The sequence below is a fragment of the Lactuca serriola genome, chromosome 4 (genome assembly GCF_051521515.1).
Source record: "Lactuca serriola cultivar US96UC23 chromosome 4, Lser_US96UC23_V15, whole genome shotgun sequence".
Lineage (NCBI taxonomy): Eukaryota > Viridiplantae > Streptophyta > Magnoliopsida > Asterales > Asteraceae > Lactuca > Lactuca serriola.
This window is the reverse complement of record NC_136411.1, coordinates 373,160,752-373,188,197: the sequence shown is the minus strand read 5'-3', so window position 1 is coordinate 373,188,197 and position 27,446 is coordinate 373,160,752. Positions and strand designations below refer to the sequence as shown.

Here is a 27,446-nt window from a genome sequence, read left to right as displayed (position 1 = left end):
GACATAATACCCCAAGAACTGCCCCTCTTCCACCCCAAACATGCATTTGGCTGGGTTCAGCTTCATCTTTACCCTCTTTAGGGTTCGAAAAGTCTCCTCGATGTCTTGTAACATCTTGTCTTCGTGCGAACTCTTGATCACGATATCATCCACGTACACCTCAATGTTTCTCCCAATTTTTTTAGCGAAGATTGAGTCGACCAGGCGTTGATACGTAGCCCCTACATTCTTTAGACCGAAAGGCATCTTGGTTTAACAGAAAGTGCCATGGTTCGTATAAAAAGCCATTTTTTCCTCGTCCTCTTTGCTCATCAAGATCTGATGATACCCTTTATATGCATCTAAAAAACACTTTAGCTTAAATCCTTGCAATGACTCCACCTTATGATCAATTTCCAGGAGGGGGTAACAACCTTTAGGGCATGCTTTATTTAAGTTGAAAAAGTCTATGCACATACGCCATGACCCATCTTGCTTGCGGACCATAACTGGGTTGGCGATCCACGTCAGGAATATTGTTTCCCTTACTATTCCAGTTTCCGCTAGTTTGGCCACTTCTGCGTTGATTGCCCTATTACGGTCCCCACCCTGGACCCTCTTCTTCTGCTTAACCTCCTTTGCTCTTGGTTTAATTACAAGTTTATGCTCAATGACTTTTCTTTCTACCCCCACCATGTCCGTAGGGGTCCATGCAAACACGTGCTTATACCACTTGAGCAAATCGACCAACGTTCTTCTTATGTGACTCGGGAGATCGCATCCAATACTAACTGGCTGGTCAGGGTGTCTCTCATTGATCACCTCCTTTCCTTTCGCGGGGTCACGTCTCATCCTCTTGGCCTCTATAGTTATCTCTGTTGGTTTCATGATTGTAAAGCATTGCAATTCTTTAGGTGGGGTGGCCAGTACTGTAGCTGCGCCCATTGGATTGTCGAACTTCATGACTCCATGCATGGTTGATGGGACTGCCCCTAGCTTTAAGAGAGTTGTTCTCCCCAGAATGATATTGTGTTCCGCCGAATGCCGAATGACCACAAAGTCAATCAGGGCGGTTTTCTTTTGCTACCTATCGTGGCTAGTTATGGTCAGGGGAAGGTGAATTGTGCCTAGCAGCCACAGGCTATGGCCGGTGAATCCGACCAGCCTCCCCATCGTGGGCCGTAGGTTGTCTTTCTAGCGGTCTAGGAGAAGTCGGAAATAGTGCTCATAGATGATATCCGCTAAACTTCGGGTGTCAACGTAGACCATGTGTATGGTTACATCCCTAATGGAGGCTTGGATTACTAGTGGGTCATCGCCCCTCCATTCCTACGGGTGAGGGTCTTGAACAGAGAATGTGAGTGTACGCATCGAGGGTCTGGTGGTCCCTTGCTCCCTTTGTTGCTCTTCCGTGCTTCTCTTACTCCGTATCATGAATATCTCCTTAGGTTGGACCCCTTCACGAGGTGTGTTTTTAGCGTTTTAAGCGTCAAATTTGGCACGCAAGCTTCGCGCTATTTCCACCAAGTCCCCTTTAAGTTGTTTCTCTTCTATTTTTCTTTTTTTAATACTGAACAGTTAGCTGTATCATGTGTCTTACTTTTGTGGTAATCACAATACCGGTTCTTTGGCGATTTGGCTGGCTGATGCTTCTCCAACACCGTGTACACCTCCGCGCGACGACTACGCCTATTCCTCTTGGCAAACGGTCGGAATCGCGCCTGTGGTCTTCTTGCTTGGCCGTAGTGCCTACTTCCCCCTCGGAAATCCATGTGACCCGGGTTGTGGTGCCTGGTAGTCATAGCATTCAAGTAGGCCTGTTTTGCTGCTTCGCTATCCTCTTGTCTCAGATATCGCTCCACCCTTTCTTTTAATTCGGCCCGTGTTAGAGGCTTCTTTCCCATGAGCTTTTGCGATAAAGGGCCTGGTAAAAGTCCCCACGTAAAGGCGCCGGCTATGATCCCCTCATCATGCCCCGGTACGTCTAATGTGGCGTTTATGAACCTTGTGAAGTATTCCTGCATGGTTTCACCCTCCTTTTGCTTACAACCTATGATTGAATGAGAGTTTCCCTTGTACTAGCGTAATAGCATAAAGTTGGTGAGAAAAAGATGTAGGGTTTTGAGCATTCTAACACTCCTAAGTGTACATGCAACCCTAAATACCTTGGATCTATGTTTTCTCTATTATACATGCAAATATGAACTTCCAAGGTATTTATCCTAACTAGCATAATAACATTGATTAAAATGAATATATCAAGTTAGAATTACATACCTCTTTGATGTAGTTTGTCTTCATGAAGCTTGAGTGCCTAGTGCCCCAAGTGTGACACCTCAAATGGTTCACACAACACCAAATACACTTGGAATGACTTGAGAGAAATTGGAACACTTGATAAAATCGGCTAGCCCTTTCTATCACTCATAGTGGCCGATTTCTTGAGCATTTGATCTTTATATAGTGTTACAATTAGGGCAAACCCTTAATTGTCATGGCTTTCCATTTCCTTGGATCCATGGGTTCAAACACCATGGAGCATCCATGGAGCATCCTATGGGTTTTAGCCAAACTTGATAATCCATGGAGCATTAGCCCACTATATAAGTATGGATGATTTACATAATCAACCCATATATTTAATTAGATTTCTTTTGATCACTTAATTAATTCTAAATTAATTCTTGATCAATACTAATTAAATAATCCTGTTAGTATATTAGAACTTATAATATATTAATAATCCTTAAGTGTTATTTCTCTCATTATAGTCTATCCAAATGCATGATGCCATGCAAACCAAATGGACCATGCCGGGTCGGGTCAAGTCTTACCAATTATAGTTATGGACTTAGACATTAATCCAATAGTCTCCCACTTGGATAGGTCTAAAACTATTATTGCGTATGACTTCAAGAACCGATTGGCAATCGTAACTCTCAAAAGCTTCTGTCGAACTCTAACCTTGTAGATGAACTCTGACCTTTGTCAATGACTTGTCCATTAGATAAGGGATCATATATTTCTCCATTCTAGATATCATATGGACTAAGACATGGATTATAATCATTCTCTCTGTCCATTTGTTGTTTCCCGATTTCTGATTTATGACGACTGACTAATTGAACAAATCAAATCAGTCATGGCCTGGCCGAGCACTTACATTTGTCATCACCAAATCATCGAGGGGCCCACAAATATCGCTTTTATCCAGAAGGTAAAAGGAATGGGTAAACTTCGACTCATATGGCTTGTTCTACTACTTGTTGAATCATACATAAAGGCACGTTTTATAACATCGAGTTACCAATGCGTTTTCTTGCAATCAATGTATAACCAACTCATAGTAACAACTCATATCTCTAGGTTTGAAGAATATAAGATATTTTCGTCTCATGATCACTCGTGATAAAATCCGTGAAGTGATTCCAATGAGCGCGGGTTGAATCCAATATTCAAAACTTATGAGCACTCATGAGTGTTGTAGCCCTTTGCCCAACATCTTAGACCTCTACAAGCCAACCCATGACAGTCTTAATTCATATCTACTTCCAAAATATGACCGACTGTGGATGGTTTGAATAACTTAGTCATCCATAACAATGACCTAGTTTATTCTGGAAGTCAAAACATGCAAAATGAAACACAAGAATAATTGAATCGAATATGGTATCAAAACCTATGAACATAAATAAAAAACCTTTTATTTATCACCATATGATTACACATTATTCATTGTATACTGTTTCAACTATCAACTTTATTCTTGAATTTAAAACAATAGTTGTCCCATGCTCCAAGCATGTACACTATGTTTTCTAAACACTAGTCATGCCGTACACCAAGTATGTATACTATGTTTGTCTATGATCTTTACTTTGTGAAATAGATCAATTGAACATAACTCCAATGATCCTCTTTTCATAGTCCCAAATCCTTACTGCAAATGCAACAATTCCAAATTCATGCCATTTACTGAAATCTGTTAGATTCTAAACTTATATGCATTGATCATCTTGTAATTATTATACACAAAGTCATAAAGACTTGACAACAAACATTACAGAGCATTCCAAAGGGGATCAACTCCTTGGAAACATCCTTCTTGCATTAAGTTTCCTAATCTTACACAGATTGAATAATTTCTAACTTTGAAACATTTCCACATTCCATTTTGACTATCACTTCTGAACAAGAGTTGCCTCCTTACAAATTATGTCAATATGGTCCTTCCATAATTATCACTATACTTCCAACTGTACTTGAGCAACCAATCTTTGGTCAGCCTTAGATTGTCCTCGAGAATTGTTTAATCCTTTTAGTCATATCCAATTCTAGACCTTTTCCCTTCTTAATGCCCCAGGCATTTGGAAAATTTTAGAAAGGATGAATATAGCACATGTAATCGATCCTATATCCAAAGCATATGGGACACGATTCATGATGTCTAACATAAAGACTAAACCAGTGTTTTGCTATAACATTTTCATTTCTATTTGCCAAGTTCTCATAATTCAGATTATGAAAAGGGATGCCGTAATCATAATCGAATTTTAGAACGCAAATAATGGTCCCATATACAGAATTTCCTTATGTTGATTCATTCCAACATGAAATTCATATATATATATATATATATATATATATATATATATATATATATATATATATATCCTTGACTAAATACGATTAAAACCTCAATCTATGCTTTTAGATTTAAGATGAAGTATAATTTCCTCTCCCTTAATTATAGCAAAACAACTGTTTCCCAATTGAAACTTTTGTTTACTATAATTAACATTGCTAACTTGCAATACTTATCATAATTATCATGCTCCCACTAACATGATGATTATTAGCATAACACTTATGCTCCCACTAGCTTTGAGATGTACTCAGAAATCAGTTGGACTTCTAGAAATCAATACTTTATTGACTTTCTTACCAAAGTTCAAATTTCTGATACTAGATTGCTTTGATAAAACTTTATCATAATCATACACCTTATCTTAGATAGCTCATAGGTGTATCTAAACAATTTTAAGAACTATGAAAAGGGATGCCGTAATCATAGTCTTGATTGTTTACACCTTTGCCACTTCTCACAAGTCCATGTTAGTGTGCCGGTAAACCACACACGCTCCACTAATGAATTTGTGAATACAAATATCACAATTGCTATCTAGCTAAAATCTACTTAGTGAAAGTGTTTCCACACCATCATTTTCATGAATCGGAGAGAAACCTTATGACACTTAGATTTAATGGTGTATGTGTTCTTATCCATGTGAATTGTCAAAACCATAGTCACAAGACAAGGATAATGACAAATCCAAACTCATATAGACTGAACTCAATCTTAATTTCTTGCCATCTGGCTACTCAAGGGCCCGCCATTGCTTCCAAGTTGTTGTGCAACCAATTGAGAACTCTAAGAACTCATATGCAAATCCAACTTTAATTGGAATGGGAATAGAATATGTCAAAACGATGGGTTATGAACCTCATGTCATGTGCTAGTGAAGAACTTCAGGTTTTATTCTTGATTAGTTCTTGAGACTTTCAAGACCTTTAAGACTCCCACTGTCCTCTTGACATATAAGACTTTCTTGTCAGACATTCAAGAGATAGTGTGGATTCTAATCAAGACAAACACTTCACACAATTGGCCTAAGTTGGTCTCTGTTTTATCCAAAACATCACAACTTACCAATTTCAAATGTACAAGAGTAGAAAACTTTTACTCTTACATTTGACAAGTGTTTTAAACCTTCTTTAAGACATGTCACTCAAGTTACATTCTTAGAGTATAACTCTAAGGATTGTTTTTGGAACGAAGTATGAATCATCTTCTTGATTTAACCACTTCAACAAATCATAGCTCCTCTTCCTAGCTATCAAAATGCACTTAGAGGATGAATCGTGATAAGGTCTCTAAATCATTAATATGATCATATAACATGATACCAAAGTACTCTCCTATCTTTTCAGATTTGAGAAAGTTTTATCCTTCTGCCTGATTTGATTCTTCTTATTCGCTCTGCCATACATTGGAACCTTTTCCAATGTCTCAGAATTACACTTAAGCTTGTAAGTATAACCATATTTACTGAGCTTTAGTAAATTATGACGAATAATCTTATTGATCTTTTGTGGTGGACTTGACCAGTGCACACGAATGTGTACTCGATCCCTTAGTCCTTCACTTAACTCACATATACATGTGAACAAGGACTAGTCTTAATTTTCCAAAGTTGAAAGTTCTCATTCATCATACTGTAAAACTTGTATGATTCGAAGTTTCAGTCCAATCGAAACTTTGGAGATGAGGATCTTTCCTTATTTGGTAAATTTAGACATTTCCACATATGAAAGAATCAAATTCACTTTCCAATATTGCTATCAGTGGAATCTTATAAGCTACAATTTTCCACAAACGCCATTGTAAGGATACATAGAATAAAAAAATTCCTTTTATTTTAAAACTTTGCGGAAAAACTTATCCTTAGAATCCATATGAAAACTTGTTGTTATCTATTCCTAAGCAATATCTCATAACTCCTAAGAAGTAGCTCAAGAATCCGATCTTCAAACTATGCGATAGAAATCCATCTACGTGATCAGATTCAACATATTCTTTCTTTAAGTTTTTTCACTTTTTCTTTGATTCTTTAAACATCACCATGTGACCCAGTCACATCATGTATCAAGAATCTTAGAGTAGAAACTTAGCAGAGTTAGATAGTGGACTTTACCTGAAGTAGAGTCAAACTTATTGACTTTAACATCCTTAGGTAAAATTTGCAGCTTCGCAACTAATGCCCCTTCCTTTGGCAATTTAACATATGGACACTTTGGTAACGGAACATGGGACTATCACAAACTTAGCCTTTCTCTTTACCATTTGGTCAACCGAGTTGACTATGGCCGATCCCTTTCCATTGGGAAGAGAATGCTTTTTCTGGATTTCCAGTGTCATCATTGTCAATGTCCATAAAGTTGTAGGAAGTTGATCTTAGCAAATAGATAAGATCATTAAGGGTCTTGTCATAGTCTGTTTCATAGGAGTCCCAAAGGAACTCACTATGTGACTTAGAAGGTAGTTGAGCCACCAACTTTCTTAAGAATTTGACACCCAACTCTCCCGGCTTGTCAATATGTGACTACATCTCCAAGATGTGACCACACATAGACCTTTGCTTGCCAATAGGGCTTGAGTGACCTTAAACTTTTCAAGACTTGTGGGTTAGGGAGAATAATTAGAGGAGGTGAAAGAAGAATGATTTCCATGGGACATCATCTTCATTTAGGAAAGCTTGTTTCAAGAGATTTGGGAAGATCATAAATGTCTAAACCAGACATCTTTTTGGGAGATATTCAAGATAGTTGATTTAAAGTCCTTAATATGACACCCAATATGAAATATTAAGGCTAGGACCCAACACAATACTTTTATAACTTGGAAGAGGGATGCCGTAATCCAAGCTATAAAATATTTGAAGGTAGGTGAGTGACAATTCACCAATTTCCACCAAGATAAACGTAATGTATAATTAGGTTTTAATTGGATTTGAAACTCCTAGATCTTTTGAGATTCATTGACCTTTTCAATGACATGTTTCAATCTCGAGTGTGCCCTTCATGTTTTGTGACTGGGATGCCGAGGATCACAAAAGAAGGTGTGAAGTAACCATGCAAATATACTGGGTACCCTTAATATTTACCCCTTAATCGATGTGTCGGTTAACCACACACGCTCCACCGATACTATGATAAATATTAAGTTACCCTTTGCCTACCTTGTTAAATACGAGTTAGTGTGCCGGTTAACCACACATGCTCCACTAACCGACTTAAACAAAGTACAAAGTGTAATTTCATGGATTAGCACCTTATTCACTTTTTCCTAATGTCACACCCCGAAACCCAAGGTGGAAACGTTTCCGGGGTGGACTCCACGTTGAGTATCAAATCTAATGTACATAGTAAGAAAAGTAAACAACCATTACATTACATATAAAGATTTTACATTTGTTTTAAAGTAAAAAGTATTACAAGTGTGATACATATGTGTATATATATATATATATATATATATATATATATATATATATATATATATATATATATATAGACAAAAGTAAGACATGTCTTCTACGCAATCCGTCTTCGCCAAAAGGAATCACCGGGTACCTGTCTAACGCGGACCTGAGAATACAAGCAGTTTGAAAATCAGCATAAAGCTGGTGAGTTCATAAGCGGTTTTGTTTTCTGAAAATGTATTTATTTCCTTTCTGTTTCTGAAAAGTTACGCACCAAGAAAATCCCATATTTTCTTAAAAGTTGGTTACTAATCCGAAATGTAATGTAAAAGATGTACACTGAAAACATGGTTACTCTTGTGAATTGTAAGGTTTAGTTATCTGGTTTGTTACATGAATCTGGTTATGTACAAATGTTACCCTAGGAAAATCCCATATTTTCCTGAAAGTTGGTTACCAATCTGAAATGTGAAAGATGTATACTGAAAACCTGGTTATCCTTATGAAATGTATTAGTTTTAACACGTATATAAAACTAATATGTACAAAGTAAACAAGTTACTTAATTCATTATTACTATCAAGTAAATCTCTATTATCCAAATTGCGAGTTCCATAACCATACGATAGACTAGATATGGAAATAAGTAGTCCACATCACCTTATGACTTTCGTCACCCTTGAACATTTCGGTTCGGCTGTAGCTAGCAGCCAGGTGTGGGGTAGTCAGCCCCGTATAGATCTATACACTCAAGTCACGCTCCCTATCTAAGAGATTCTGGTTACGGGTGCGGTCCTCCACTCGCGTATCTATGTGGAGTGTTCTCCGAGGACGTGTCTCCAATTTATAGGAATAACAAATTTACTAGTAATAATACAGAAAGATACTGTTACAAACAATGATCCTCCGCTCGCGTATCTCTGTGGAGTGTTACCGAGGACAAAACAGTGTACTAAGTTTCATGTTCAAAGTTCAAATGTTATGCTTTTAACTGATATAATGTGGAAAACCATTTGTGAAAATATAAAATACAACATTTTATAACATTTTTCACAAATAATACGGTATTGTGTTCTGAAAGTTCAAACGGTTATCTGTTATGATTATTAGTGTTAAAAGCATATGTAATATGGAACATAACACATGTAAAACAAGTTTTAAGTAAAAGTATTCTTTGTACTTTTCTTGTATTCTCCCCCTGAAAACAGTGAAAAACATTGAAAAAGGGTAGGGGTATGAACTCACCAGTCGAAGAACGTGTCGTCTAGGATGCTAAATGTCGGTTCGGGGCTTGACAGCGCGCGATGTTCCTATGAAATATGAAATGAGATACAAATGTATCTAATTAGACTTTAAATCACTAATTAGATATGATTATACACTTTGAGGCGTGAAAACACTTCAATTCAAGTGTTCGGAGTGACCCGGGTGGCATCTATGGATGTGTAGGACCTAGATATGGAGTTTACTCTTCAAGAGTAAACTCCTTGAGGATTTCACGGTCCATTGACCATATCCCCATGATTTTATGGCCGTAAACTCATGGGTGGTGGGTTCTTGGATGCCAAATGGTCATACAATGCACACGGGAAAGTTCTAGGGTTGATTCCATGGCTTAGGAAGTGATTGGGACTCTAAATGACCTTGGATAAGAGTTTACGGTCTATGAAGATGTTCTTCGGAAGTTTACTATCTTAAACACGAGTTTACTACCTTAAACACGAGTTTACTACCTAAAAATCATGTTTCTCCAAGATTCATGGGTTTTGGTGGTTGAAAGTCAAGCATACGAAGTTCTAGACCCATTTCTAAGTCATATAAGGTGTTAAGGGCGCTTTAACACCCATAGAATGAGTTTAAGGTCTAAGGAGATGAGTTTATGGTCTAAGAAGATGAGTTTACGGTCTAAGAATGTTCTTGGACTGTAAACTCTAGTTTGTTCCATTTGTGCATGTTTTGGTGCATTTCTTGAAGGGTTACAAGGTTCTATGCACTCATGGAAGTTCATTGGAGGTGTTTAGGGGCAAACTAACACCCAAAAAGGTGTTTAAGGTCTAAGAATGAGGGTTTACGGTCCAATCATGTTCTTGGACCGTAAACTCATGTCCATGCCTCATATGGTGCGATTTTGGGGTCCTAAGCTCATGCATGCAAGTTTCTAAGCCATATCTAAGCCCTAGAAGTGTTTTGGAGGGGTTTTGAGGCTTCAAAACCCTCATAAGAGGTGTTCACGGTTTTGGGAGGGTCCCCAAACCGTAAACACATGTTCATATGTGTTTTGGGTGATTCCAATATGAATTTTCATACTATACAAGTTAAACAACAAGTTTAGGTTGGATTCCTTACCAAATGATGCTTGAAATGAGGTTTTTGGGCCAATTTCGAGTCTAGAGAGAGAGTGTAGTGAGAGAAAGTTTTTAGAGGGAGAGTAAAAGCCTCAAAATGATGTCACTCAATCCCTTATATAGGGGTTGAGTTTGTGACCCGGAGGAGTTCTACCTGATACTGACGTTAGACGCGGCTTTTGGTCGTACCCGATAAATTTTGCCGTAACTCAACTTGGATGAAACTAATAATTTTCCAAATAAGTATGGAAAATATTTTAATGTTTATAACACATCCCGACACTCATGGAACCGAATTAAAAGTCGCGATTAACTTAATTTAACTCAAAAGTTAACGGAACAGATTTGAATTCAACAGTTTTATTTAACGGGAACGGTTTTAGTGACGAAATAAATTACAGGTTGTCACATTATCCCCCCGTTAGAGGGAATTTCGTCCCGAAATTCGGAATTAAGATACAAATCATGGATTTGGAAAGAGATGAGGATACTTCTGTTTCATCGAGTCTTCGCGCTCCCAAGTGAATTCCGGTCCCCGCTTGGCATTCAAGCGAACCTTCACTATTGGGATGCGACTTTGTTTCGTACGTTTGATCTCTCGATCCATGATTTCGATTGGTTCCTCCACGAAGTTCAAGTTCTCGTTGATCTCGATTTCATCCAGAGGGATCACAAGGGTTTCATCGGATAAACACTTTTTAAGGTTCGAGACATGAAAGACAGGATGGATGCTACTAAGTTCATGGGGTAATTGAAGTTTATAGGCTACAGGACCGATCCTGGCGAGGATCTCGAAGGGTCCAATGTACCTTGGATTAAGTTTCCCATGCTTTACGAAGCGTATCATGCCCTTCCATGGCGAGACCTTCAACAGGACATGGTCTCCAACTTGGAACTCAAGAGGTTTCCGTCGGTTACCAGCGTAACTCTTTTGGCGATCTCGTGAAGCTTTCAATCGTTCCCGGATTTGGATGATCTTTTCTGTGGTTTCACGAATGATTTCAGGACCAGTGAGAGCACTATCGGGGAATCAACTCTTGGCTAGCTGCGTGTCCCCTACCTCGGCCCAACACAGAGGGGATCTGCACTTGCGACCGTAGAGGGCTTCAAACGGGGCAGCCTTGATACTAGTGTGGTAATTGTTGTTGTACGAGAACTCGATCAAAGGCAAATGTGTGTCCCACGACTTTCCGAAATCGATGACACATGCTCTAAGCATGTCTTCCAGGGTTTGGATAGTTCTCTCACTCTGTTCATCGGTTTGAGGATGATAAGCCGTGCTTATGTCTAGTTTAGTTCCAAGAGCCTTCTGGAGAGACTGCCAAAATCTGGAGGTAAACCTGCTATCTCGATCGGAGATAATGGACACAGGTACACCGTGCAGTCAAACTACCTCTTGGATGTAGATTCACGTGAGTCTTTCCATTTTGAATGATTCTTTGATCGGGATGAAGTGAGCGGATTTTGTCAAACGATCGACAATTACCCAAATGGTGTTGGACCCACTCGGACACTTGGATAACTTGGTGATGAAGTCCATGGTAATCATCTCCCATTTCCACTCGGGTATCTCGGGTTGCTGGAGCAGACCCGAGGGTTTCTGGTACTCGACTTTCACCTTGGCGCAAGTCAGGAACTTGCCCACGAATGTAGCGATCTCGGCTTTCATGTTGGGCCACCAGTATTGTTTCTTGAGATCCAGGTACATCTTATCCGAACCTGGGTGAACAGAGTATCTGGTCTTGTGTGCTTCCTCCATGACAACTTCCCTGAATCCTCCGAACTTTGGAGTCTAGATTCGGTCCATGAAACAGTAGACTTCGTCATCTCTGATCTCAAGTTTCTTATCCATTCCCCTCAAGGCTTCGCTCGACAAGTTCTCTGGTTTGAGGGATTCTAACTGGGCTTCTCGGATTTGAGTGGATAAGTGAGAATGGATAGTTATCGTCAGTGTCTTCACCCTACGGCTTGAGCTTTCTTTTCGGCTAAGGGCATCTGCCACCACATTGGCCTTGCCGGGATGGTAGCGAATCTCGCACTCATAGTCACTGAGTAGCTCTACCCATCGTCGTTGCCTCATATTTAAGTCTTTCTGATCGAAGATGTGCTGCAGGCTCTTATGGTCAGTGAAAATCGTACACTTCGTTCTGTAGAGATAATGTCTCCAAATCTTCAGTGAAAAGACTACGGCACCTAACTCCAGGTCGTGCATGGTATAGTTGACATCGTGTTCCTTCAGCTGTCTCGAGGCATAAGCAATTACTTTTCCTCTTTGCATAAGCACACAACCTAAGCCCTGATTAGACGCATCACAATAGACAACGAAGTCATCTGTCCCTTCGGGTAGGGACAGAACAGGCGCGCTGCACAAGGCTTGCTTTAATGTCTGGAACGCTGTTTCTTGCTTTTCACTCCAACAAAAGGGTACACCTTTCTGTGTCAGAGTGGTTAGAGGTTCGGCGATTCTGGAAAAATTCTGGATGAATCTCCGATAATAGCCGGCGAGACCCAAGAATTGACGAATTTCTGTGGGTGTCTTTGGTGCCGACCAATTCTCTATCGCTTTGATCTTGGAAGGATCCACGTGAATAACTTCCTCGCTTACCACATGACTGAGGAAAGTTACCTTCCGAATCCAGAATTCACACTTGGAAAACTTCGCATACAACTTCTCGGATCTAAGGGTCTCCAACACTAACCTCAAGTGTTGTTTGTGATCTTCTTCGCTTCTGGAGTAGACAAGTATGTCATCAATGAACACAATGACGAACTTGTCCAGAAAAGGGCAACAGACCCTGTTCATCAGGTCCATGAACACTGCCGGTGCGTTAATTAGACCGAAGGGCATTACTACGAACTCGTAGTGTCCATACCGAGTCCTAAAAGCTGTTTTGGAAACATCACTCTCATGAACTCGTAGCTGATGATACCCTGACCGAAGGTCTATTTTTGAGAAGTAGCTGGCTCCTTGGAGTTGATCGAAGAGGTCATCTATTCACGGAAGAGGATATCGGTTTTTGACGATCAACTTGTTCAGCTCGCGGTAGTCGATACACATCCAGAAGGATCCATCTTTCTTCTTTACAAACAATACCGGAGCTCCCCATGGTGATAAACTCGGTCTGATGAACACTTTGCTGAGCAACTCATTGAGCTGACTGGATAACTCCTGCATTTCTGCTGGAGCTAAGCGATACGGAGATTTGGCTACGGGGGTAGCTCCAGGAATTAGGTCAATGCGAAACTCGATCTGACGTTCGGGAGGAATTCCTGGAAGCTCTTCGGGAAAGACATCAGGAAAGTTGCAGACTTCGGGGATGCTCGCGAGGTCTGTAAATTCCTGTTTCTCATTGATTACATGGGCTAGGAATGCTTGGAATTCCTTTCGCAAGAGTTTCTGAGATTTGATGCAGGAAATGATGCGAAGATTAGAGATGAGCTTATCGCCATAGATCATGAGAGTTTGACCAGAAGGAAGGCTGAGACGGATTGGCTTTTTCGTAACAAAGGATATCAGCATGATTGGGACTCAACCAATCCATGCCAATGATGACATCAAAGCTCTTTATGGAAATTGGCATAAGATCAATGGGAAAAGAATGGTCGTTCGGGGTAAGGGTACAACCTATGAATACATCGCTAGCGCTTTCTTTCTCACCGTTAGCCATCTCGACGGTAAACGTTTCGGTTAATGGTTGGGGATTAGGTTTAAGGTTATGCTTGAACGAATGACTAACAAAACTTCTTTCAGCACCCGAATCGAAAAGAATACTAGCATAAGAGTTGTCGAGAAGGAACGTACCCGAAACAACGGTGGGATCGGCGACTGCTTCCTCACATCCCATGGCTAGGACTCTCCCGGTATTATCAGCTGTAGCCTTCTTGGGACAGTTTCTCTTGAAATGCCTAACTTCTCCACAATTGTAGCAGGCTTGACCAACACCTGCTCTAGAAGATTGATTCGCGGATTGGGCTGGTGCTTTGCAGAATCGAACCGTATGCCCCTTTTTACCACAGTTGGTGCATGAAAGTTCACGGCAGGGGCCGGGGTTGTGGTGGTATTTGCACTTGTCACACTGGGGAAGGTTACCAGCATACCTACTAGTGGGTGTTTGAGCTGTGGATCCCACAGTAGAAGCAGCTGCAACAGGGGTAGTAGCAGCATGGACTGCTACTGTCTGCTGTTTCTTTGAGGATCCTTGAGAAGATTGACCCTTCTTCTTCTTCCAAAACTTCCTTTTCTCACTATTCCTCTTGGTCGGTTCAGTAGCAGTGGTTGCTTCCTCGTGGTCATCACTGTGGTCAATCAGAGTCTGGGCTAAGCTTTTGGCACTGTCATATGTATCTGGCCCCGTAGATAAGACATTTCCCTTGGTCGGTTGGGTCAGCCCCCAGATAAATCTCTCGATCTTTTTACTCTCTGGGGTAACCAATCCCGGGAAGAGTAGCGCTAGGTCATCGAATCTAGAAGTGTAGGCGGCGATATCGGAACCTTTCATCTTCAGGTTCCAGAGCTCGTGCTCTAACTTCTGTATTTCTCCCCGAGGGCAGTACTCAGCTAGAAGAAGTTCCTTCATGGCCGCCCAACCCATATCATTAGCTACATGTATAGTTAAGGATTTGACTCGGCCGTTCCACCAAGTCAGGGCTTTATCGATAAAGGTACAGGCTGCGAACTTTACCTTGTCAGATTCTGAACAGGCACAAATTTCAAAAATAGATTCGATTTTCTCGAACCATCTAGTAAGGGAAATGACACCTCCAGTGCCATCAAAGGTACAATGATCCTCCACTCGCGTATCTCTGTGGAGTGTTACCGAGGACAAAACAGTGTACTAAGTTTCATGTTCAAAGTTCAAATATTATGCTTTTAACTGATATAATGTGGAAAACCATTTGTGAAAATATAAAATACAACATTTTATAACATTTTTCACAAATAATACGGTATTGTGTTCTAAAAGTTCAAACGGTTATCTGTTATGATTATCAGTGTTAAAAGCATATGTAATATGGAACATAACACATGTAAAACAAGTTTTAAGTACAAGTATTCTTTGTACTTTGCTTGTATTCTCCCCCTGAAAACAGTGAAAAACATTGAAAAAGGGTAGGGGTATGAACTCACTAGTCGAAGAACGTGTCGTCTAGGATGCTAAATGTCGGTTCGGGGCTTGACAGCGCGCGATGTTCCTATGAAATATGAAATGAGATACAAATGTATCTAATTAGACTTTAAATCACTAATTAGATATGATTATACACTTTGAGGCGTGAAAACACTTCAATTCAAGTGTTCGGAGTGACCCGGGTAGCATCTATGGATGTGTAGGACCTAGATATAGAGTTTACTCTTCAAGAGTAAACTCCTTGAGGAGTTCACGGTCCATTGACCATATCCCCATGAGTTTACGGCCATAAACTCATGGGTGGTGGGTTCTTGGATGCCAAATGGTCATACAATGCACAAGGGAAAGTTCTAGGGTTGATTCCATGGCTTAGGAAGTGATTGGGACTCTAAATGACATTAGATAAGAGTTTACGGTCTATGAAGATGTTCTTCGGAAGTTTACTACCTTAAACACGAGTTTACTACCTTAAACACGAGTTCACTACCTTAAACTCATGTTTCTCCAAGATTCATGGGTTTTGGTGGTTGAAAGTCAATCACACTAAGTTCTAGACCCATTTCTAAGTCATATAAGGTGTTAAGGGCACTTTAAAACCCATAGAATGAGTTTAAGGTCTAAGGAGATGAGTTTATGGTCTAAGAAGATAAGTTTACGGTCTAAGAATGTTCTTGGACTGTAAACTCTAGTTTGTTCCATTTGTGCATGTTTTGGTGCATTTCTTGAAGGGTTACAAGGTTCTATGCACTCATGGAAGTTCATTGGAGGTGTTTAGGGGCAAACTAACACCCAACAAGGAGTTTAAGGTCTAAGAATGAGGGTTTACGGTCCAATCATGTTCTTGGACCGTAAACTCATGTACATGCCTCATATGGTGCAATTTTGGGGTCCTAAGCTCATGCATGCAAGTTTCTAAGCCATATGTAAGCCCTAGAAGTGTTTTGGAGGGGTTTTGAGGCTTCAAAACCCTCATAAGAGGTGTTCACGGTTTTGGGAGGGTCCCCAAACCGTAAACACATGTTCATATGTGTTTTGGGTGATTCCAACATGAATTTTCATACTATAGAAGTTAAACAACAAGTTTAGGTTGGATTCCTTACCAAATGATGCTTGAAATGAGGTTTTTGGGCCAATTTCGAGTTCTAGAGAGAGAGTGTAGTGAGAGAAAGTTTTTAGAGAGAGAGAGTAAAAGCCTCAAAATGATGTCACTCAATCCCTTATATAGGTGTTTATTTTATGACCCGAAGGAGTTCTACCCGATGCTGACGTTAGACGCGACTTTTGGTCGTACCCGATAAATTTTGCCGTAACTCAACTTGGATGAAACTAATAATTTTCCAAATAAGTATGGAAAATATTTTAATGTTTATAACACATCCCGACACTTATGGAACCGAATTAAAAGTCGCGATTAACTTAATTTAACTCAAAAGTTAACGGAACAGATTTGAATTCAACGGTTTTATTTAACGGGAACGGTTTTAGTGACGAAATAAATTACAGGTTGTCACACCTAAGTAACTAAGATTGGGTATTTATAAAAGGTTTAGTTACTTAGTATTTATCATTAATACTTTTAATGAAGGGAGAATTATACTCCTTGTCCTACCCGTTCGGCTAATGACCCTCCACCAGTCAAGGAAGCGGTGGGTGAGAGTGGACACCCATTAAACTACAATTTTATAGGCAGTAAGCTTATATACCCTTATAGACCGGTTTCGTGAATGAGGCCTACTAACGGTAAGACTGACTTTACTCTTATACATATATATAGATATTATTAACTTATAATATTATAAAGTATAAGGGTTGAATTTTAACTTTTAAAATTCTAAGGGCTAACTTGGAATTGAAGTATTCATAAGTGAAAACTTTTAAATTCCAAAACTTGAGGGCAAGTTTTGAAACTATTCAAAACTAATTAATTCCATAACTTATGTGTTTAAAGTAGTTTTAAATAAAAGACTCATCAAGTTCCATAACTTGAGGACAAGTTATGGAAGACTTTAAACTAATAAAAGGAATGTAACTTTTCTTTATTTTTGTAACTTATGGAATTAATTAAGGTTACACTTTTTATTACTTAATGAAGTGACTCTTGAACCTCCATAACTTGAGGACAAGACTCTTCATTTTTGTAACCATTGCCAACTTTTATGAGTTTTATGAAACTTAAATGTGACTTTTCATATAACTTGAGGACAAGTTACACAAACACATTTTAGAATCATCTCTTAGATTAAAATGGATCAAAGACACATAATCAATCAACCTTTCTATTAATCAAAGCAACTCATAAGAACAAGATAATTCATATAAATCTTTTTCATGTAATTAGTCTAAACCTTAAACTAATACAAAACATGAATCTATTGACAATTATCTTTGAAATTGGATTGGCATGAACATTACCACATCAAAAACAAGTTTATAAGTCCAAAAACATCTTAGGGTAATGTTCCTAGTCCAATTCCAGCCAAAAAAGTCGAATATATGCTGTCTGGGGGTCTAACTCGTCGAGTGCATGAAATAACTCGGCGAGTTGGATCGTTTTGAACACTTTTAAGGCATGGACTCGTCGAGTCTCCTGATAGACTTGCCGAGTCCGTTGTCCAGACAGCACAAAAATTCGATTTTTAAGTAGTTTTTGTAGGTATAACAAGAAAACAAGCCTAGGCTCTGATACCACTGTAGGTTTTTGAGCATTCTAACACTCCTAAGTGTACATGCAATCCTAAATACCTTGGATCTATGTTTTCTCTATTATACATGCAAATATGAACATCCAAGGTATTTATCCTAACTAGCATAATAACATTGATTCAAATGAATATATCAAGTTAGAATTACATACCTCTTTGATGTAGTTTGTCTTCATGAAGCTTGAGTTAGTGCCCCAAGTGTGACACCTCAAATGGTTCACACAACACCAAATACACTTGGAATGACTTGAGAGAAATTGGAACACTTGATAAAATCGACTAGCCCTTTCTATCACTCATAGTGGCCGATTTCTTGAGCATATGATCTTTATATAGTGTTACAATTAGGGCAAACCCTTAATTGTCATGGCTTTCCATTTCCTTGGATCCATGGGTTCAAATACACCATGGAGCATCCATGGAGCCTCCTATGGGTTTTAGCCCAACTTGATAATCCATGGAGCATTAGCTCACTATACAAGTATGGATGATTTACATAATCAACCCATATATTTAATTAGACTTCTTTTGATTACTTAATTAATTCTAAATTAATTCTTGATCAATACTAATTAAATAATCCTATTAATATATTAGAACTTATAATATATTAATAATCCTTAAGTGTTATTTCTCTCATTATAGTCTATCCAAATACATGATGCCATGCAACCCAAATGGACCATGCCAGGTCGGGTCAAGTATTACCAATTATAGGTATGGACTTAGACATTAATCCAACAAAAGATACTTAAGCTGGGCAAAATTGTAAATGTTGCCCGGTCATAACGTCTTGAACCATGTACCGGCATTGCCATCATGTGTTGTTGGGAAATACGTGCACCAAAACCTCTTGTCAAGCTTTAACGACGTCATTGTCCATTCATATGTGTCGATGTGGCTATTCGGGTCGGTGGTTCCGTTACATGTCTTGAGCGTCGGTAGTTTGGCTGTGTTTGGTATTTCGTAATCCAAAACTTCTTTGACAAACGGAGACGTCATACTACGGGAAAGGCAATCGTGGCCTGGGATGGTGGACGCTCCCTGTTGCTGGTATTGGGTGTTTAAGCCATATAGTGGCGACGTGTGATAGCCAGGGCTTGGTCCGTAAAAGGGGTACGGCTGGAATAGTAGTTGGAGGGAGTAACTGGAGGAGAAAGGGTGTATAGGGGTCATAGGGCTGACCGTTGTTGTCTGCTGCAGGCGATTATTGGCGGTGATGGTTGGTCCGGTCCATGTGTCGGTCATCGAATAGACAGGTGGCGTATGAGCTATCATGGTTTGCGCCAACGGTGGCACTGAAATCATTGAACTCTGTCCGCTCGTCACCTGGTCCGGTGGTGTCGCTGTAAACGATGGTAGGATGTTGAAAACGTGGCCTGGTGGAAGCATTGTTGAGTGAACTGGTTGTGTTTGTTGCAATGGCGACACAAAGAATGGTGGCATCTGAAAGGACGTTGTTGGAAGTGGCCCTACCAGAGTTGTTCTTGGCTGGTGAACTGGCGGTTGTGGGGCACCTTTAATGGTTACTGTAGAGCTTCCTTCGCCTGGAGCGGCCCTGCTGACCGCTGTAGACGACGGTGTTTCGTACAACACTGCCATGGGACGTATGGGACTAGCCTGTTGTCCCTCACTGCCGTTGGATACCATTCACTTTTCACTTTTGTGCTTTTATTTTGTGTTCTTAATCTCACAAACGGATGGCGCCAAATGATGAGACCTTGCTTTGGCTCGGCTAATAATGTTCACTAGGATTCTCGACTGTCTCTGCAAGATCACAAGGAAAGAAGGCCATCAGCCGCTTTCCGGGAGGAGCTCCCAGAAGAACGCTCCGACGGTTAAGTTAGAGAGTGTTTAAGATCTTTGGGTGTGTGCTCTTAGAGAGTCCAGAGAGCATACCTCGTGGGTCTGAGAGCGTATCCTTTTATACCTAGCGCCCTTGCCTGATCCGTACCAGACAAGATCACTTTTTGGGGAGACAAAATCAGGGGCGCTGATTGGAGGGTCATGAGCCTTCAACAGTTAGGGCGCTCTTATTGGCTCCGACGGTAATGGCCTGATCCTCCTACTTGTCTCCTGACCGTATCTTTTGTCTCGGAGCTGGGAGCGTCCCTTGGCGGGAGCGAGCCTTTCGCCTGTGCATTCCACTCCCAAGAGCGTCTCTTGGCGGGCACGAGCCCTTCGCCTGTGCATTCCACTCCCGGGGCACCAGCGGACGCTAAGCCTGCTGGGCAGGGCCCGGTTGGCATGCCCGGCTCCTGCTTCTGCCGTGCTGCCCTAGGCACGCCATCACATGGCAACTATGGACTTAGTCCCAAATAGATAAACCATGGGAGCTATGGACTTAGTACCTTACAAATAAACGTTGGCAATTATGGATTTAATGCCCTATAGATAAACGTTGACAACTATGGATTTAGTGCCCTATAGATGAACATTGGCAGTTATGGACTTAGAGCCTAACATATAACATCGACAACTATGGACTTAGTTCCTGTTATATAAACGCTGGTAGCGATGGACTTCGTGCCTATTCCTTAGGATAATCCTTAGGAATAAATATTAAGGAATAAATGATTCTTAAGGAAGATACTTAAGAATAAAGAAGATAATGGGGATGGGTAATTGGGTTAATTGTTTGATGATTAAAGATAATAATTATATTATTGTGGGTTGAAAACCCTATGTACTCACCAGGTTTCCCAACCTGACCCATTCAGTTTATTTGTATCACATGTATCGATACGAAGAAACATTACACTAAGAGATTAAATGAGATGTAAATCACTAGTATAAATGAATGTAAGGTCTGTTTATGCTTACGTTTCTGTATTGACAATGAAATCCCAAAGTTTTAATATAAACAAAACACATTTCTATGGAAATGCTTTGATAATATATTTATCATGTTTTCTGGGAACAAATTCCGCAATATTATTCTTTAAAATGAATACTCTGATTTTTAAATAAGCATAAACAAAATTTTTAAAATGACTATGAATTTGGGGATGTCACAACAGTGAATAAAGGTGATGAAGTGAATGAGGGTGATCAAGCAGTCAATGATGGTGGAGGAGTAGTAAATGATGGTGGAGAAGTAGTCATTGAGGTGCATGTGCAACAACAATATGATGAGGTGGAACTCACTCCTTTGGAGTTTGATGCATCAGGAAATGGAGAACCTATTCAGGTTCATGTGCAACAATAGGAGGCTAGAGAAACACCAATTGCATCCCTTTTGAAGAAAATCAGGAGGAAGAAATCTGAAAGGATTATCAAGTTGAAGCCGGTCAAGATAGTTGATGATGCAGATGCACCTAGGAATTCAGAAGCTAAACCTCTTACTCTAGACTAAGTTTAAGTGTTGATTTATATGATATAAACATGGTATGTAGTGTGAAATTATATGTTTTGGTATACTCTTGATATTTTTATGAAACTGTTGTCAATTATGGTTGTTTATATGAAACTATGTTGGTTTATGTGATGTGTATTTTGTATTAACTAAGTTGGTTGTTATTTTGAGGTTTTGTTGTGTTATTTTGAAGTTGCATGCATGGCAAGGACTTGTGTGGTTAAACTGCATGGCAAAAGAATATATTTCCATATATCGCTAATTTTAAATTGTCATTGATTATGTCCTTATATACCACGTATGGTCCATATGCTCTTATTTTTGCACAAAAGAACCCCTACACATAACTCAAAACACAATGCACTTTTAAATGGACCAAGTGTAGTCCTTATGGCCGATAATGTGGTACTCACACTTCAATTTTTAAAAGGGGCACATGCTATCATTAAATTTAGCAAGGTATATAACAAGTAGGATCTTTCATGCCATTCATTGAATCTACAAAATTTCATTACAATTGTTCCCATCTTCTGTTATCCCATCACATCTACCATCCCATACACACATTGATCAAATAAAAATTCAACCAAAAACCCAACTATACATTACAACTAGGATCTAACCATGACCATGTACCCGTACACTCATACACTTCCCAAAAGAAAACAACTTTCTACATCCACCCATATACTTTCCAAAGAACTGGTTAGAATTATATACTACACACCATAAATACCTATTTGATCAGCTGCACTTTTTAAGGGCACTTAACCCACATGGAAATGATTAAAATGACCATAACAAAGATCCCACACTTCAGTAGACTGTTTTGCTTCATCAACTCCGTCAATTGTGTCTCAGACACGTGCTTATTTGCTTCCATAGCTTGCTGCAGCTTAAGCAACTTCTTTTGAACCTTCAAAACTTCACTGAAGTCTTCTTTCCTTTTCAGCTCAAACCTCATTTTGCGAAGCTGGTCTTTGTAGTAACCCTCCTCCATTTCTTTGTCGTTCCACATAAAAAAACTTGTATTTTGGACCTTCAGCTGACTAATTAAAAGGGAAGACCAGAATTAGGGTTAGGGTTACGATTAATGAAAATGTGTACATTCCCAGCTCAAAAATAACAAATACGGTGTAAGTAAACAAAGGAATACTCACCAAAGAGTTTTTGCAGTTCCAAAACCTTCGAGTTACATTATCGTCAGTCCAGGCAGTCCTTTCCACGCTTATTGCGTCTTTACAATCACAAGGTGGATAGGGTTCATCATCACGAAGGTTTCCGACATGTAGGAGGTTGATTGATCGACCGGAGGAGGCTAACATTGCTCTGGTTATATCGATTGAGTGTAGAGTATCAAGAGGGAGGCACTGACCTAATTTAGGGTAACAATGTATCGTCGATGGTTCGAATGAGGGTTCCATTTAAGGAAGGTTTCCACGTTATAAGATGACATGGTCAAATGGTTGTCCATATAAGCCAATACACGTCAACAGTGACCCCTAAACCGATAACATTTTCTCTTATTCCTTTAATTAGTAGGTATTTACTAACATTAAGGATCAATTGAGCACAAAAAAACATTAATGACTAAATGTGCAAACTGACCAAACATTGATGTGCTATAGTATAAAAAACCCTAGTTAATATTGTTGTATTCAACTTATGTATTGATAATTTCGTTACAAAAATAGAAAATCATATATATTACCCATTGTGATATTTTTTTTCTTTACTTTTAATAACCTTGTATTTGGTAATCAATTTTTTTAATTGTTAACTAAATTATGACACTGCTTAAATTATTATATCTTTTCACTAGCCTTTAACCAAAATATCATGATAGTTATAGTTAGTGTAAATACTACATACCCTATAACTAGTGTACATACTACATACCCTATGTCACTGGTATTTTTCATTATATTGTTATTGATTTTTATATTTATTTTATATTTAGTTGTTACCTGATAGCAGAAAAACTAGCTATTATATGAAAAGTAAGTTGATAGCTTAAAAGTTAAATGATAAAAAATGACATTTGGTAAAATTAGCTAAAAGATATAAAATGACATATAAAATAATGTGTTTCTATAATTAATTAAGGGGTATATTTGAAAATTAAAAAACATCTTTTGAAAAATTAGTCTAAGTAGCTTTTTAAAAAGCTAGTTTATAAGTTAATTTTGGTTTTCTAATTATGACAACTTAAAAAAAATTCGAAAAATAAGCTAGTTATGACGTGCCAAACAAAATCAGTATTTTGGGTTTGTTTTGGTTTAAATATTGTTAAATCATCAAACTTAACGTCTAAACCTTCTTATTTCGGTGCACACTGTTTTGTTGCATATCATACAAACTCACATAGAAGTATAACCGAGGGAGTTGCATTTAAATTAGGGGTGAGCAAAACCGAACCCGAAAACCAAAAAACCGACAAAAACGGACGAAACCGAAACCGAAGCATAAACTGACGGTTTGGGTTTGTATTATTTAGAAACCAAAAAATTCGGTTCGGTTTGGGTTTTAGGAATGTACGAAACCGAACCGAACCAAACTTTATAAAAATATGAATTCTGCGATTTATATATGTATATATATGTTTTCCTTGACTTGTAAACACAAACAGATGGGTGGTGTGTTGGCTAATGAGGGTTTGGGTTTGTATTATTCATATTAAAAAAAACATTAATTACATCTAACTTTATTAAATAAAATGAAAATCTATCGTTTGTTGCATTTAATTCAATGGTATGTTAAATGAGAAATATTTTGATAAAAGATATTTATTTTTAGAAGTAAACTATTATTTTGGAACAAACTAAAAAGGAAATATAGATTATTAATAAAGAAAATATAGACTATTAATATGAGACGCTTGGAATATATGATTAACAATGTATATTTTTATCAAATAGGCGGTGTATACAAATTTCGTAATGTCTTAATTTTCAGTACGTCACTCTTGAGAGTTGTAGTTGTAGACATTACATGATTTGTACTTAATGGTCTCTCAACTCCACAAAGAGCAAGCTTTATACCTTTTAGACACAATCACATGATCTAAAAGCAAACACCTGAAACAAGAAATGCCATTATTAATGTAACACCATGCATGCTTGATTCAAATCAAAGTCTACACCAAAAAAAAGTCGAACCACATCCATTCAATACAATCAAGCATCAACACATGATCCACAAAAGGAGTCGTTGACAATAAATTGTTCCCCAAAGAACCATGTTTTTTTCCCCAAGGGTTATACAGAGACACAGACAGAACCGGACAAAACAGAACAAGGTGTACTATGTTTGGCATGTGATGTCAATGAGATAAAAATTACACCTCGTTGTTTGTACAAAAGACGTAATTCCCTTGTTTGTCATCCTTATCATTGGAAATATCCCTCCAACGTCTTCCAATCCAAGATAAACATTATTAGTTTTGACAGAATCTATACGATACATAAATACATACATACATCTGCCTAATTAAAATCAATTTCTTTTCGTTATCTAACAACACTTCACAACTCACAATCAAAACAACACAAGTAAACCAACAAAATACCCGATTCAATAAACATAAATCTTCACAAAATCACGATCCTTCCACCCCCATTGCACCCGTGGGCTTGAAACAATCAATATTGCACAACACTGCCGCCTTCATCATACCTCCAAATCTGCCATAATCATCCACATTTCAACAACATTTATTGCTAATAAACAAATAAACAAATAAACAAATAAACGAATGAAGGAATCAGCTTAAGCTAACCAGACCGATCAATGCTGTTTCTTCCTTTCTCAGGTTGGTCAACACTCGGTCTTGACTTTTCTGTACTTGTGCTGGGCCTTGATTTCTCTCTACAATCAATATCATTATCTGTTAATGAACCCGAAGAGTTCTTTAAACGTGTTGACTTTTCAACAGCCAATATGAACTTCTTTAAATGTCGAATGTACTCCGGGAAGAGTTCCAAATCACAGTGATTCCCGCCTTTGATCCATAAAGGTTCGTATTTTACCACACAATGCTCCCAAAGCTGCTTCCCGTGTGAAAAATCCACAACATCATCTTTCGTACCCTGATAAAAACACAACATTATCGATAAAATGATTAAACGGGTCCCACAATTTGGATATGACTTCACATTTCACAAACACGTACATGAATAACCAGAACAGGACACTTGACTAATGGGATTTTGTCGATATTCTGCATTGTAAGAACAAACAGTAACTATAAAGACTAGTAGTGAATACTGAATAGTGATAATTGATTAATTGTAAATAATGAATTTTGACCTTGTATATATCAAACCAATATGTTCGTTTAACAGGATACATGACTCTGATTCCTGACATGATTGGGCTGTGAAGAACAACTGCCCGTAATCTTGATAAACGGGCAGCTAAATCGAGAGTAGGTCCACTTCCTACAGATTGACCGTATAAGATGACATCTTCTTCTTTTACACCATAAGTTTCTTCAAGGCATCGATATGCAGCTTCAATGTCGGCATATGTGTTTTGTTCAGTAGGCTGTGAAGATGATTAAAGGTGTGTAATTTAGCAAATTGGTATCGAAATCATATGTGTATTTGATTTGTTTCAGACATTCAGATTAATCCTACCTTCCCGGAAGATTGCCCGTATCCAGTGTAGTCATACCTGCGATGTATCAAGTGTTCATCATGTAAGAGAAATGATCCAAAAGATTTGGATGATAAAGTTCATGTTTTTTTGAACAAATTGGGGAAATTGAGACTAACCCCATTAAATTAACTCGAAGATGAACACTGAGTTCGCAGAACAAGTCATACATCTGACCAAGATCAGCGGCGTTGCCGTGAGAATAAAGCACAGTGAGTGACGCCACCGGATTCTTGACATACGCCGCCACAATTTCCGTCCCCCTTTTCGTTTTCAGCTTCAGAACGTCAACGTTGGCTCTCTCAGACACATCCGTCATCTTCAATTTCCCACTGTCGCTCGATTCGTCCACCACCAATCTGTAAGACGGCGGATCCGGTGGAAAAAAAGCGAACTTCGCCGCCACAGACGACGTCATCGCCCCCATCTCCAATCCGATCAAATTGAACCGATTGAAAACAATCAAGACCACCCCTTTTGCTACTACAACTAAAATCCTCGTACAAACTAATATATAGTACAGATTTGTGTGAGTACTTTAAGGGATTTGGTGGAATACTTTTGAATTTATGAATTCGGAAAGAAAATCTTGGCTTAGGGTTCTTTTGATTTAGATGTGGGTGCGTATATAGCAAATACAGAATTAATATCGATTTCGTGTGAATCTTGAGGAGGGAAAGCAATTACTGATTTTCTTAATATGGAGTTCATCGGAGACACGCAGCCACCACTTTAGTGTGTGAGAGAGAAACGGAAGAAAATTTAAGCATTTCTGCCGTTAAAAAGTAGGGTAGCACGTGTTCATTAAAGTCTCAAAGGGCGATAAAGTTCACATGAGGTTGGAGAACGAGATTTTGCTACATGGTCGAGTTGTTATTGAAGTACGATTTTCAATTTCATTTTGTTATTTGTATGGCGAGTTAAGTTAAAACATTTTTTTTTTTGATAAATTCTTATAATAAAATTTTAATTTTGATATCTATATTATTTTTAATTATATTATTATATTCATAATTTTGTTGTAATATTAACTAAATAATCGATTCTTTCTATTTTTCCGGTAATCAATTTTCTCGAATTGCAATAAAATCAATAAATTTATTGAAATTTTGATTTGACATTGAGTTTCAAATCGTAAGAATTACTCAAAATTTTGATTTTGACATTGAATTTTATTTATTTATTTATTATTATTATTATTATTATTATTTACAATGTGACCAATTCAAGATATGTTA

The 27,446-nt window shown here is 38.6% G+C and overlaps 1 protein-coding gene across 2 annotated transcripts; it reads right to left on the bottom strand.

Moving 5' to 3' along the window:
• Positions 1–24,689: 24,689 nt before the first annotated feature.
• LOC145097732 (uncharacterized) lies at positions 24,690–27,073 on the bottom strand. 2 transcript variants are annotated; one of them, XM_079035369.1, is made up of 6 exons: positions 26,328–27,073; positions 26,190–26,226; positions 25,861–26,097; positions 25,724–25,771; positions 25,331–25,640; positions 24,690–25,235 (listed from the first exon to the last, which is right to left on the bottom strand). In XM_079035369.1, the coding sequence occupies exons 1-6, from the start codon at positions 26,633–26,635 to the stop codon at positions 25,222–25,224; spliced, it is 954 nt and encodes a 317-aa protein (XP_078891495.1). In that variant the 5' UTR covers positions 26,636–27,073; the 3' UTR covers positions 24,690–25,221. The 2 variants fall into 2 exon arrangements, with proteins under 2 accessions (XP_078891495.1, XP_078891494.1); XM_079035368.1 differs by having other exon boundaries at positions 25,336–25,640; positions 26,328–27,072.
• Between the last annotated feature and the right edge of the window lie 373 nt (positions 27,074–27,446).

Bases quoted from the DNA above. Each gene is read 5' to 3' on its own strand.
- LOC145097732 (XM_079035368.1), bottom strand. From the start codon at position 26,635: ATGGGGGCGATGACGTCGTCTGTGGCGGCGAAGTTCGCTTTTTTTCCA. The intron at 25,772-25,860 runs GTCAAAATTCAT...CTTACAATGCAG, and splicing joins ATTGGTTTGATATATACAAG to AATATCGACAAAATCCCATT. The intron at 25,236-25,335 runs GTCTGGTTAGCT...TGATTATGGCAG, and splicing joins GGAAGAAACAGCATTGATCG to ATTTGGAGGTATGATGAAGG.